Source organism: Gymnodraco acuticeps, unplaced genomic scaffold (assembly GCF_902827175.1).
Source record: "Gymnodraco acuticeps unplaced genomic scaffold, fGymAcu1.1, whole genome shotgun sequence".
Classification (NCBI taxonomy): Eukaryota; Metazoa; Chordata; class Actinopteri; order Perciformes; family Bathydraconidae; genus Gymnodraco; species Gymnodraco acuticeps.
Window position 1 is genome coordinate 7,055,674 of NW_022990271.1, and position 14,600 is coordinate 7,070,273.

Sequence of the window (14,600 nt, forward strand, 5' to 3'; positions counted from 1 at the left end):
TTGACATGCTGAAAACCCAACCCCTGCAGGGGGGTCTGGGGGGATTCTCCCCCAGGAGATTTTTTGAAATACTAACATAAAATACACATTCTGGTACTCTCTTGAGAAGAAAAATAAATAAATCTATTGCAACATATTTTTAAAAATGAATGCCATTTTAGTTTTTTGTTACTTTGTTCTGAAAGCTGAACCTGCTGCTACTCACAGAGAGAAGAGGGAAGAGGCTGTGAATTACTTTACATTGTGGATAAGGGTGGATAGCCCCCATTGTTCTGTGTGTCAAAATGAAAGACAGCCCACACACCTATCAATCATCAAACCGTGGGGTCTTATTTCATTACGTGTTGATTTTTATCAACACGTAATGTTGTATCGATGTATATAGAGATGTACTACCACAAAAGTATTCTCCGTCGGGACTTCCTGCAACAACACCACGCCGTTATCTTGATTCTGATTGGCCAGAAGACATTATCAAAGATGTTCTATTGAGAAGACGATCACTACGTGACAAAAGTTTTAAAAAACGTTTCTAGTCTTCGGTATTTCCAGAGAAGTGGCTACTGAAATCAATCTTACTAACTGCTGTCTGTGCAATTTACTCCGCGAGTTGGCAGACTTTATTTTGCTTACTTTAACATCATTTTTCATGGGGCTAAGGTGGGGCTAAGGTGGGGCTAAGCTTGCCCCAGCCTGACCTTGACCGCAAATACCTCATTCCTTCCATCTACTTGGATCCAAAATGCTTCTCGTTTTGCGCTGTCCCCCCGTTCAATCATATTTCAGCGCTTGCGCCAGGGTGCGGAGGGGTTACAAGGCTCGCGTCTTGTGCTGCATTCACTTGCACTCGGACAACAGAGATTTTCTCTCATAAATGTCCGATGAGCCACAACTTTTCTTTCAAAACAAAGCTGCCAACTGGGGTGGCAAGGCATTTTTCTGAGGTGGCAGCTGCCACCCCGTGCCACCCCGTAGAACCGCCACCGTGGGGTTGAGATCTGGAGACTGGCTAGGCCACTCCAGGACCTTGAAATGCTTCTTACGAAGCCACTCCTTCGTTTCCCGGGCGGTGTGTTTGGGATCATTGTCATGCTGAAAGACCCAGCCACGTTTCATCTTCAATGCCCTTGCTGATGGAAGGAGGTTGTCACTCAAAATCTCACGATACATGGCCCCATTCATTCTTTCCTTTACATGGATCAGTCGTCCTGGTCCCTTTGCAGAAAAACAGCCCCAAAGCATGATGTTTCCACCCCCATGTTTCACAGTAGGTATGGTGTTCTTTGGATGCAACTCAGCATTATTTCTCCTCCAAACACGTCTAGTTGAGTTTTTACCAAAAGGTTCTATTTTGGTTTCATCTGACCATATGACATTCTCCCAATCCTCTTCTGGATCATCTAAATGCTCTCTAGCAAACTTCAGACGGGCCTGGACATGTACTGGCTTAAGCAGGGGGACATGTCTGGCACTGCAGGATTTGAGTCCCTGGCGGCGCAGTGTGTTACTGATGGTAGCCTTTGTTACTTTGGTCCCAGCTCTCTGCAGGCCATTGACTAGGTCCCCCCGTGTGGTTCTGGGATTTTTGCTCACCGTTCTTGTGATCATTTTGACCCCACGGGGTGAGATCTTGCGTGGAGCCCCAGATCGAGGGAGATTATCAGTGGTCTTGTATGTCTTCCATTTTCTAATAATTGCTCCCACAGTTGATTTCTTCACACCAAGCTGCTTACCTATTGCAGATTCAGTCTTCCCAGCCTGGTGCAGGTCTACAATTTTGTTTCTGGTGTCCTTTGACAGCTCTTTGGTCTTGGCCATAGTGGAGTTTGGAGTGTGACTGTTTGAGGTTGTGGACAGGTGTCTTTTATACTGATAAGGAGTTCAAACAGGTGCCATTAATACAGTTAACAAGTGGAGGACAGAGGAGGCTCTTAAAGAAGAAGTTACAGGTCTGTGAGAGCCAGAAATCTTGTTTGTTTGTAGGTGACCAAATACTTATTTTACCGAGGAATTTACCAATTAATTCATTACAAATCCTACAATGTGATTTCCTGGATTCTTTCCCCCCATTCTGTCTCTCATAGTTGAAGTGTACCTAGGATGAAAATTACAGGCCTCTCATCTTTTTAAGTGGGAGAACTTGCACAATTGGTGGCTGACTAAATACTTTTTTGCCCCACTGTATATATATATATATATAAAACAAATAGTTTAATAGAAATAAAATAGTGCAAAAGAATGTTGTGAGATGTGAAAGTAAATACAGATCTAAACTTCATTCCTGTGGCTGAGAGGAGTTTGAGGCTTAAAACATTCCAGACTTTTTTAAAGGTGTCTGTTTGTCTGTGAACAAAGAATCTTTCCAGTCAGAGAGGAAGCACGACACAGTGCCAGTAAGAGAGGCGTCTTATCCTACACTGATGATGCTCATGCTTCACTTCTGAAAGAGAGGGAATGCAGAGTTTCCAGTTGGGGAGCTTAAAATGTTTGCAGCTCATGATGTCAACAGTGATGTCTCTGTTCTAATGAACATGTGTCACAAATATGACTTGGCTTGTTTTTAGGTAACACATAAATCATCTCCAATTGTCACCTATTTACAGCTTGGTCTATACATCCCTATACAAATGTACATCTGATTCATCCCTTTTTAAATGTGGCTTTATGAATGAATTGATTCATTTTTATTTTTATTCAAATATATATTTGTTCATTTTCTAAGAAAAAAAGTATTAGTATGTATTTTATACCTATTTCACTATTTATATCTAGGATCCATTTCTTACGTTAGTTATTTCCTTCTATACATATTTAATGAGCATTGTTGCAGCGAGACAAACGCCAACAACTGCATCTCTGTGATTGTTGTGCACAAGGCAATAGAGAACTTGAAACCTGATCTACTATATTTAAAGTCCTTTTGTTATCTTATATTGACGATTATAGAAGTTGTATTATTTTGTATCAGGTCTAATCTTCTCTGACTGTGTCCTCAGATTTCCAAGGTGAGTTGTCTGGGCGTTGTGCTGCTGAGCAAGCCAGTCCCCTGCTCTGGAAAAGCCGAACCAAGAGAAGAAGGGCGTCCCATCCCTCTGAGAGCTACGAGCAGGGCGCCAGCGAGGCAGATATAGACAGCGACAGCGGCTACTGCAGCCCCAAACACAACCAGGCTGCCGGGGTAACACAGCGAACAGCAGAGAGCTCAGCAGCTCCAGCAGTAAGTTGGCTACTTACCATCGGCAACAGGGTAACAGACACACTCTAGAAATGTTTAAACTCATAATCCCATAATTATTTAGCTTGTGGATATCACACAAAAGCATTTACCTGAAACACGTCTAGAGTATATCTTTAAAGGGCTGCTTACTATTAGAGTCATGGCAGTTTTTAAAGGTAATTCTGTCTGGGAGCCCTGTAAACAAACAGCATATAGCTTCAATAAAAATGGTATCTTCTAGGGATGCACGATATTGGTTTTTTGAAACTGATACCGATAACTTCCTGCTTCTCAAGACCGATACTGATACCGATAACCGATAATAATATAATATCATATATATTAAATGTACCTGTAGTTTTTGCACACCTGGTGGTAAAAAAAAGACTAGTAGTGAGCAAATGACATGAGCATTACTACTATGAACAAAACAAAGCCAAGAACAGTTTTGACTCTTCAAAGTGACCATATTTATTTTCCCAAATAAATATAATTGAGTCAATGTCAATGACAATGTGTTTTCCTGAACAATGAGTGAACAATGAGTGGTCCATATTAAGAAATGGAAACAACTATTACCTGGCATTTATAGGACAGCAAGCCTATCAAACATTTGCCAAAATAAATCAAACAAAAACAATTTGACAACCTGTCAAATAGATTGTAAAATGTAAACATTTGCCATAGTAAGGTGCATCACTCAGTGATATAAAAATGGATGGATTTGTGAAAAACTCCCCTCTTCCTAAACCACTAATACCACAGTACTGGCAAAACGGGAGGAGCCGAGTGAAAAACAAGCGCCCCTCATCTCAATCCACCCACACCGCAGTATATTTTTCTTTTTTTTACCCAAAAAATATATTGTATATTATCGGGGCTATTAATACTTTTATCGGGTTTATCGGGATGACGTCATAATTCCTAATATCGGACCGATAATTATCGGGCCGATAATTATCGTGCCCCACTAGTATCTTCTAAAGAAACAAAGGTCAGAGATTTGAGAGATAACATGTCACCACATAAATACTCCTCTTGTGTCACAGCACTGTACAGGGCAATACCAATCAGGGAAATGTAATACAATAATTGAATGACTTCTCGCTGTGTTATTAAAACATTTCACATACTCATGATTTCTCAATTTGTCTTATTTTCCTCTACCTTCTCCACATGTCTGTGTTGTATAGGGAGTGGAGGCTGGTGTAATGACAGGTAAGTTTGACAACACAAAGTGTATTACCCTTCCTTCCCCCGCCATGTTCACACAAGGCTTTGACATAATATATTACAAATGAATGGAGATAATAATTACTAATCATTGTTTTCATTCATTAGCAGGTACATGGGTTAATGCAGCCTCTCAGGCTACCCAGAAGTCCTGGGGAGACAGGAACGGACACTTTCACAGAGCAGACCAGAGGAAACATCCTGAACAGAGAAACTTCTCACAGGTACAGTAAATCCACTTTGAGAGGAGGGTTATGTATGTCAGAAGAACAACTGGTATTTTGAGAATGGTTGAAATGCAATCATTTTGGTCCTAAGTGGCAGTGAAACTTACTGACCAGCAGATGAGGAATGAATGTACAGTGACTCTCTATTCTAATTGTCTGTTACATAGCCCACGTGTTCATAATGGTCTTAGTTTTTATGATTGCAATTGAAGATATCATTTATCAGAATTTGTGCTACTGGACATCCAATTACATAACTTTTAGATGTGAGTAGAGGGCTGTTGTAAATCTAAACACATCTCTCACATCATTATATCTGTACTGTCCATCACACATACTAGTGTAGAAAGTATTATTATTATTAAAAGTTTCTCCAGAGTCTGTCGTGATGCAGAGCCACTCACTCTGTCTGTAGGAATTGGCCTGCAAACTGTGCTCTGCTCTCTCTTTTACCAACAGGTTTCCTTCACTTGACACAGGATAATAAACACATGAAACACCAGTGATACCCTTTTTAACTCCTGTGTTATCTCCCCTCTGCCTTTTTCAGGATTTCCACAGTGGTTATCAAGGGCGTTTGCCGCTGAACCAATCAGAACACAGGATGCAGCCAGCAGCTGTTACAGAGCTCACACCAGAGCCCCTCTACTTTGAGGTGAGAAGTTTCATTAACACAGTTTAATATAGATGTATTTTAGGCTTTTTTGATTGTTTTGCTCAAATGTAATCTACATGTTTGTCAGGATGAAGATGAGTTCCCAGATCTGGCTACTGCAGGGGCGGCCCAACGCAGCAGCAAACCAGAGTCTGCTGCAGCCCAGACACACATGCATCCTAAGCTGCACAAAAACCTGGTGAGGGAAAGCTTTCTGAAGGCCTCTGTCAATCTCTGCCTCTCAGATGGTAGATTGCTATAATAGAGAGTATTGTCATTTATTGTGTATATTTGATAGTGTGTGGATACTCTAAATATATGTATTTTCTACTGAGAATATGTAGATTTAGTTTTCTTATTGTTTATTTTTAAAGTATTTGTATTATATTCTATTTTTAAGACATTTTGTGATTCTTGTACATTGACTTGTACATTGATATGCTGCTGTAACAAAACTATTCCCCAACTTGGGATAAATAATAATTGTATACATAATAAGATACACATTTTATACATCATATACGGTATAAAGATATAATGTTTTAAAGTTATTAAATGAAGAAGAAGATAACAATACAAATAGATTTAGCTCCGCATAGGATTTGATGTTTTACTTTTTTTATTGCCTGACATAAATCAATTGTTATTAACTCTCAGTTTATATGAAACTCTCATTTGGAAATACCCAGAAAGTAGTAAACATGACCAGTGATATAGAAAGTCTGCTGGGTATTGTTCATCTCTGCTCTGGGCCCTCTCAATTTGGTATTAGTAATAATTCAGTTTGGGAGCATGTCCCTGTGTAAACAAACAACACATAGCTTCAATACAAATGTTATCTTTAAAAGTGAAATGGTATCTTCAAACGTAACTTTAGCTGCATTACCAAAATACATTGGGAATCCGGCCAAATGCCTCGACTGTTATCTGTTAATCTTTACCAACATATTAAAAACTGTTTGTGTTTTTACATGCATCACAGCTGGATAACCTGCCAGAAAACTCCCCTATCAGCATTGTGCAGACCCCCATCCCGATTACCACCTCTGTTCCCAAGAGGGCCAAAAGCCAGAGGAAAAAGGCTCTGGCTGCTGCCTTGGCCACTGCACAGGAGTACTCTGAAATCAGCATGGAACAGAAGAAACTGCAGGTATCAACACGCACTTTGTCCTCTGGTCATGTAGGCCGGGTTTAGACTGAAAAGCTTTAATGTTCTGGCTTATCGCTGGGTTTCTATTTCTTCTCTCTATTTCTGGCTTGTGATTACCATTCTGATCTTTAGTTGTAGTTAACTGGTTCAATGGAGTGACCTTGTTGTGCCTTTTATTTTCTTGCCCTGCAGGAGAAATTCATCAAAGCAGCAGGGAAGAAGAGTAAAACCTCTGTGGAGCTGGACCTGGGAGACATGCTGGCAGCTTTGGAGAAACACCAGCAGGCTATGAAGGCCAGACAGCTCAACAACACCAAGCCACTGTCTTTTACAGGTACTCATGAACTGAATCAAGTGGTATAAGGGAATAAACAAACATATGACAATATAACAGCCCTACCATAAATTACAATATTGGGATAAAATCTTATTTCCATAGAGTACAATTTTGTATATTTAACATTTGTTGATGGTGAATTGTTCTTTATGGTTTGTTTTTTTAAATCCTCTTGTCCCACTGCGTAATGTTTGTGTATTTAGCTAATACTGCATATATTCTGAAATTGTTGTACCTTTTTGCAAATGTTCTTTCATTCCAATGAAAACATGTTTAAAAAAATATATATGTGCACATATTACAATACGAAATGAGTTTTGTCACATTTAGCATGTAAGCTAATGTTGTGGTCCTTCTCTCCAGTTGGAACAACCACTCCATTCCACAGTTCGGGCTCCACCAGCATGCCGTCCATGTTGAAGGTCCATCAGCAGACGTATACAGCTCCACACAACTCCCTGGACTCCACCGCGCCCCGTATGAAGAGGGGAAAGGAGAGGGAGGTCCCCAAAGTTAAACGGCCAACAGCCCTGAAAAAGGTTAATAATATAAGAGGAATTTATCATTAATGAGTAGTGGAATACATCTTTTTTAGTCTTCATGAACATTTGTAAAATGAATAGAGATTTTTGAACCTGCAAATCTTTTTGAGTGCCCTTCTTTTTGACATTTGTGTTGTGCCTTCTGATAGATTATCTTAAAGGAACGTGAAGGGAAAAAAGGGAAACAGAGTGTAGAGCAAGAGACTTCAGGCCACGAGGAGCAGGGGGATGAGTCTCTACATTTTACTGATGACATTGCACGAGAGCCTGCCTCCCAAGAAGGTGAGTGTTATTTATCATCAAGACGTGAAAGCTATTCAGTTTCATATTTTTTCATCCCTGATACAATTGTGTAATTCTTATTTCTGGTGTACTTTTCTGTTTAACCCTCAGAAAATGGTCTCAGTATGCCCAGTGATGCCTCCCTCTCCCCGGCCAGTCAGAACTCTCCTTACAGCATCACCCCGGTGTCCCAGGGGTCTCCGGCCAGCTCCGGCATCGGGAGTCCCATGGCCTCGAACGCCATCACCAAGATCCACAGCCGACGTTTCAGAGAGTAAGAACACACTTTCACCCCATGTTAAGTAAAACAAAGAACATTGAACAGGGCAGGACTTTTGTAGGAATCCCTGGCATCAAATCGTCTCAGAAATGCTCCATGTGGAAGTACAAAAATGTGAGCAAAGCAAATACTTCTCCCACTCAAAAGCCAGAGCCTTGGCTGTGAAACGATCTGAAAGTTGAAGGCTGTTTTAAGGATGGAGCTGTACAATAAAGACTTGTATAGCACAGATGCCAAGCACATTGTTCTTTCTCAGCAAAAACCGATGCCAGTGGTCACAAACACATCTTTGTCCTCCGTGTCCTCCGTGTCCTCTGCTGTAGGCCTATTGTACGAGCCCACCCTTTCCTAACAGATTTTTACAGACCCCTATAGCCAAGCTCCTCCTCTCAGCGCTGACCCGCAGGACGCTGGATCCTCAGGCCACACGACGTCGATCTTTCGATAAATATCTCCACAATGCCTCCGAGAGAATGCATAACACCTAATGGATCTGCTTTACTTGGAGAGGCGCATCCAGATTCAGAAAATGGCTCAGATAACAGAAAAAGCCAACAGGAAGAAGTTAAAGAAAGTGTTAATGAACAGCAGTCAACATTTTGAATCATTTTAAGAAGAACATATGTTGAAAAATTAATATTATTGTAAACTAGAGGTAATGGAGGATGCTTGTTCTTCTAATAGCTTGTATTGTTGGACCAACACCCCATATCCAAAAGCTTATCAGATCAAGAAAGGTCGCGTATTACTGCAATTCAGAGGCTGAGACCAAATAATGTTCATTATCTTGCTCAAAAAATATGTTATTATCCAAATTGTGCAGATATTTCTTTTTTATAGGAATTGATTTATCTAATTATAAGCTAATAGTTAAAGTTCCAAAGTTGGACATTTCGAAACATAATCTTTTGCTATTTAGCCTAGTTGCCACTTATTCATTAACCTCAATTATTTTTCCTCCGCAGGTACTGTAACCAGGTGCTGAGTAAGGAGATCGACGAGGGTGTGACGATGCTGCTACAGGAGCTAGTTCGCTTCCAGGAGCGCGTCTACCAGAAGGATCCCACCAAAGCCAAATCCAAACGCCGCCTGGTCATGGGTCTCAGAGAGGTCACAAAGCACATGAAGTTAAATAAGATTAAGTGCGTCATCATCTCTCCCAACTGTGAGAAGATCCAGGCCAAAGGTGAATCATTTTGTTTGACTGTTTCCACCCTGAGATCTGACCACCAGAGCTGTGTTACATTTTCAAAACAGGATTTAAATAATTTTGTATTAATGTATTAAAAGACAATGTGAAAGGGGTCACATGTGGAGAATTATCACTTTTACAGAGTTTTACATATAGTTTCAGCTAATTGTCCAGCCCTTTCAGAGTGCTGATAGTGAACCAAAAAAGTTGACTGATAAATAAGGTTGCTCCATAACGGCTAAATGTTAAATAAGTGACTATTTGCTGAATAATTTGCCGTACCAACCTAAAAGTGATGCTGCTTGTTTACGCTGCCCCCAAGTGGGCAACAACTCAGTTATTGCTCCTTTTTAAAAGTTCATGATTTATTGTCAGCAGAGGGTTTACACTGTACAAACCCAGCTTGGTAGTGTAGATCCCTCATGCTGACTTTAATATTCTCATCATAAAAAACAGCATGTTTCTTGATCAAGTTGTTAGTGTTTATTTTCTGTTGATTTTGCCAATCATTTTCTCAAATTGTGTACATTTTATTGAGTATCTTTTTGTTGCAGGTGGTTTGGATGAAGCTCTATACAACGTAATTGCCATGGCTCGGGACCAGGAGATCCCGTTTGTGTTTGCCTTGGGCAGAAAAGCTCTCGGACGCTGCGTCAACAAACTAGTGCCTGTCAGTGTGGTTGGGATATTCAACTATTCAGGAGCTGAGGTTAGTTACTCCCATCCTACCTTTAAGTTATTATAAATTGCTGTTAATATTGTATTGTCTACCCATCAGATGAAGACCTCTTACTAACTTGGTTAAACTTCCGTCAGGGTCTCTTTAACAGTTTAGTGTCTCTGACCGAAGAGGCAAGGAAAGCCTACAAGGAGATGGTGTCCGCTCTGGAGCAGGAGCAGGCCGAGGAGGCTCTGAAAAATGACAAGAAGGTCCCTCACCACATGGGGCATTCCCGCAACCACTCTGCTGCTTCTGCCATCTCCTTCTGCTCCATTTTCTCTGAGCCCATCTCAGAGGTCAATGAAAAGGAGTATGGTAAGCCCCCTCGTTTATTGTGATAGATTTGTGTTAGGGCTGCTCGATATTTTTTAAATTAATAATAATAATAAAATAATCGTTTTATTTAGATTACGTTGTTTTCGTAATCGTTATAAGCCATAATCGTAATTGCGATTAAAATACGATTAATTGAGCAGCCCTAATTTGTGTGTAGTATATGTAATCAGTGGTGAAAGAATTATTCAGATATTTGCTTGATTAAAAAATAGTAATGGAGCATAACCATAGACTGTATATATAAAGAGCATAACACATACACAAAATAAGATAAAAAGTCCGGCAGTGGGACTTGGACTCTGAGCGGTAGGGTCGCTGGTTCAAGTCCCCGTACAGACTTAAAATATGGAGTCTGGACTAGTACTTTGAGAGGTCCCAGTTCACCTCCCCTCTCCACGCCCTGCCGTGATGCCCTTGAGCAAGGTACCAGACACCACCACCCCCCCCACTCCCATTGCTCCCCGGGCGCTGTACAATAGCTGCCCACTTCTCCTGGTACTAGGATGGGTTAAAAGCAGAGACCACATGTCACTGTGTGTGCTGTGTGCTCTGCATGTGTGACCAATAAAGAGGGTTTCATCCTCCAATTCTATCTTTCTATAAATTCCTTCAGAGACCAACTGGAGGAGTATGGTGGAGACTTCCGACGCCCTGGAGCCTATTGAGGCTGCGCCCAGTCGTCCTGTGCCCCCAACAGCCGCACCCAAAGTCAGTGTGAACTCCGCAGCCTCCACCAGCACTGCCCACCCACCCACCACCGCCCCCCAGCCCAGGACCGCACCTTCATCACTGACACAGGGTCCCAGTGAGAGGGACGAGGTGCGGGTGGACGACCGCTTGGAGCTGGCCTCTCAGCAGAGCACAGAGACGGGCTCATTGGACGGGAGCTGCAGGGGCCCCTTGAACTCCTCCATCACCTCCACCACCTCCACCCTGGTCCCCGGGATGTTGGAGGAGGCGGACGAGGAGGAAGAGGAGGAGGACGACTACACCCCCGAACCTATTTCTGTAGAAGTGCCCACCCTCAGCAGCCGCATCGAATCCTGGGTGTCAAAGACGCTGGAAAACCTGCAGCTGGGGAAGAGCCAGGAAAGTACGGAGGAGGAGGAGGAGGAAGATGAAGAAGAGGAGAAAGTGCAGAGTGAAGAGGAGGACATCGATTCGGCGGACATCGCAGACGAGAGGACGGAGGACAAAGAGGCAGTGGAGGTTAAGAAAGTCAGCGGTTGATCTCCCCCCTCTGTTCATACACTCATTTCCTCTGTCGCTCTCTCGTCCCTCTTCACAGCAACCAGCAGCTGTTCCTCTCTCTCTCTCTCTCTCTCTCTCTCTCTCTCTCTCTCTCTCTCTCTCTCTCTCTCTCTCTCTCTCTCTCTCTCTCTCTCTCTCTCTCTCTTTCTCTCTCTAACCCCTGACACCAGACATAATCTCAGGTATCCAACCAACTGACCAACACTCACAAGCATTACACAGACACTGATCGACTCACCGCATCGCAGACCAAACAACAGCTAACACAGTCTGAGGGATAGTAGTTCACCAACACTCCTCTCGTAGTTTAAAAGGATGCCCTCACTTCTTCGGCCCATAACCTGCTACACTTGAATCCAGAGGGAAGTTTTTCACTTTCCCCCTCCAAAGCTGAACTCTTTTTAGAGTCGGGGACGTTTCTAGGAGCAAGTGATGAGTGCTATCTGTGAGTGCTGTCTGAAGCTCACAGAGGAGGAAGGTTGGAACCTCTCAGCTCCCATCTTCATACAGAGCTCACACGGTTTACAGCTCTTCAAGTATTTGTGTGTGCGTGTGTGTGTGTGTGTGTGTGTGTGTGTGTGTGTGTTTACAGGCACATAGTTAGCATTTATTTTTGTTGTGTTGTTGAGCTTTATCTTTGTAAATAATGTGTGTTTTCCACCTGCTCCATGTGGGAAGGAGAGACATGCTTTTCTTTATTAATTTTTTGTGGGTGTTTTGCGTTGCTTACAGAATATGGAAGTGTCGGGGGGGGGTTATGTCTTTCTGCCTAAAACCACTCCCACCCATTAGTCTTCAGAGTGTTTTTTAATGTTCAAATAATAAGTGTACCATTCTGTATTCAGACAATTCAGATGATTAACTTCTAAGAAGCAAAACAAGCTTTGTGTATATAACTTTGTCTATGTGGTTCTACTACATTATATAATGGTTTGTCATATTGATCTTGCCGAGTGTGAAACTATTTGGGTTGTTTGCCTCTGACTGGAATCGTCTTGAGTTCCCAGATGCTGTCTGTGCTTCATAAAACAAAATGCCCCTGATGGGGTTTCTTCTCTGATGGGTGGGCGCTCTCAAGCTGTCTTTTAAAGACTGAACCACATCTTAGAAGCCCAAACTCCCAAAAAGTCCTTTCATCCAGAGAGACATGTTGCAACATAGACACTGAATTAAAAAATTAAAGGTTTGGACCTGACTGTGTAGTTTGACATTATGAAAGAATCAGGGTACAGGAAATGTGCTCAAATACATTTTCCAAGTATATTTTCTTTAGTAAATTCCACTTAAATCTAATTAACCTATAGGAACAGCAGGGGTTTACTGGTATTCATCAAGGTTTAGAATCCCAAAATTGAACATTTGGATAGGGTTGCTTGCAAATGAATATTTTTTAGAGTTCTTCTAGATTTCAGAGACAGATTTGTCTTTATTTAAAGTCAGCTCCCCGAAGCTGAGAAAGCTCTGGCATCAGGCAGGCACCACCAGAAGTCAAACAAGTCCTCACAAAGTCATACAAATACTAATGATAAACCCTTGTAAATACAAGTGTACAAAAGATATTTTGATTTTTCCATTGTATTGAAAAATACAATCATCCTGTTCTTAAAGCCATTTGATAGTTTTAACTTTTAAACAGTTGGAATCCAGTTTGATAATGGCATTTGATAGTGAATCATGGTGAGATTTCAGCCAGCCAATGACGATGCGGTGTGTGTAAACGCAGTATGCCCCGCTGTATGCAAGGTGAAGCCCTGAGATGGGATGTGACAGTATACTGAATATCATACTTGGGACTATGAAAGTATTTCTAGTTTGATTGCAGGTACCCTCTGTGTAGGCCTTTTGTTGCTATGACTTCCATCAAAGTGTTTGAAGTATGTTTCTTTGCACCATGTAAATACAGTACTGGTAAAGGTCTTGTAACTAATGTGAACAAAAAACAAAAAAACGGTTCAATGAAGTAATTTTTTTAGCGTGTTCCTCGTCTTTATATGGATATTTAAGACCGTCTCCTGCAGACTCATCACTAGCAACATTGTTATAAGCTGTTTCTCATAATCCTGTTATCACTCTTAACCTATAACTGATGATTAACATCATTAAAATGTTGTTTAAGTAAACCATTTAAATAATGCCTTGTGTTTTGTCCACTGTTGACTATTTAATGAGCATGTCAGTTATATTAGTTCAGTCAGACAACTCACGTGTTTCTTAATATGTGTATTAGAAGCAGCATATAGTTTGAGTTTGGCGTCTAGGCTCGTGCCTCATCACTCCACAGATTTACAAAGAACATTGAGTGATGATTAGATAACTATCCCCTGAGCCTACAGGTGGAAGCTGGGGTGGTGGTGGGGCAGGCGAGCAGCAGGAACATGAACATGAACGCAGCAATAGCAAGTGAACACAGCAGCGGCAGCATAGCGAGGCAGAGGCAGGAAGACCTGGCAGCTTAAATAGAGCGGCATGTTTAGGAGAATGGGTTTGGTTGGTTGTAAGAGGGACGAGGTGCGTCACATGTTATGTATGATTGGTGCTCGAGTTGACTGCATGAACTAGCTCGCAGGCTTCGCCCCATTTGAGCTAATACAGAAAGAGACTCTGCAACTAGCTTGAAAACCGATACATCTTTTCAGTTTCTTTTCAAGCAAAAGTGCCAAATGTTCTGTGTTTCCAGGTGCTCAAATGGGAGAGGTAAGGCTTTTTCTTTGTTGTATGACGGTAAATAGTTTGCCACACATTCATGCCCACTCCTCCATACTTTTCCAATTGTTTTCCCCTTGAAATCTCTTTTAAAATAATAATTCATGTAAATCTGGATTGCAATTTTTTAAACAACCACTAGGAAGGGACAAAACTCTTGCTGTTATAACTATTTGATGCACTCAGACATGAAACCTTGTCATTTTCATGTATGACATCCAGTTTATTCACAAGTATGCCGTTTTCAAGTTACCAAGAAAAATCTGCAAGTCATTAATACTTATTTAGTAATGCTTATATTTAGTTAAATGAAATCTGTGATCTAAATAAGGAAGCGTTTCCACACTCACACTGTTGTTGTTGTTGTTGTTAGATATTCATCTTCTCTGCCGGCACCTGTCTTGCATATTGCTCTGAATAGAAACTGAAAATGCAAATAATTCTGTTAAATCTCCTTCCTCTTGTGATTCATGC

The 14,600-nt window shown here is 41.5% G+C and overlaps 1 protein-coding gene across 4 annotated transcripts in view; it reads left to right on the plus strand.

The window, feature by feature from the left end:
• Window positions 1-14,600, plus strand: part of secisbp2l (SECIS binding protein 2-like) — a 31,406-nt gene that overhangs the window by 11,618 nt on the left and 5,188 nt on the right. The window contains exons 5-18 of one of the 4 annotated variants that reach the window (XR_004569457.1): window positions 2,997-3,247; window positions 4,411-4,435; window positions 4,559-4,674; window positions 5,228-5,332; window positions 5,421-5,531; window positions 6,315-6,482; window positions 6,675-6,816; window positions 7,183-7,358; window positions 7,511-7,643; window positions 7,755-7,917; window positions 8,889-9,109; window positions 9,670-9,824; window positions 9,932-10,151; window positions 10,786-11,969. Coding sequence is in view for 2 of the 4 variants with exons in the window: in XM_034220964.1 (XP_034076855.1) it covers window positions 2,997-3,247; window positions 4,411-4,435; window positions 4,559-4,674; window positions 5,228-5,332; window positions 5,421-5,531; window positions 6,315-6,482; window positions 6,675-6,816; window positions 7,183-7,358; window positions 7,511-7,643; window positions 7,755-7,917; window positions 8,889-9,109; window positions 9,670-9,824; window positions 9,932-10,151; window positions 10,786-11,402 (2,603 nt within the window). In the remaining 2 variants the exon portion in view is untranslated. Of the gene's footprint in view, window positions 1-2,996; window positions 3,248-4,410; window positions 4,436-4,558; window positions 4,675-5,227; window positions 5,333-5,420; window positions 5,532-6,314; window positions 6,483-6,674; window positions 6,817-7,182; window positions 7,359-7,510; window positions 7,644-7,754; window positions 7,918-8,888; window positions 9,110-9,669; window positions 9,825-9,931; window positions 10,152-10,785; window positions 13,558-14,600 lie in introns of those variants that run through there. The other 3 variants (XR_004569456.1, XM_034220964.1, XM_034220965.1) reach the window with 3 other exon arrangements.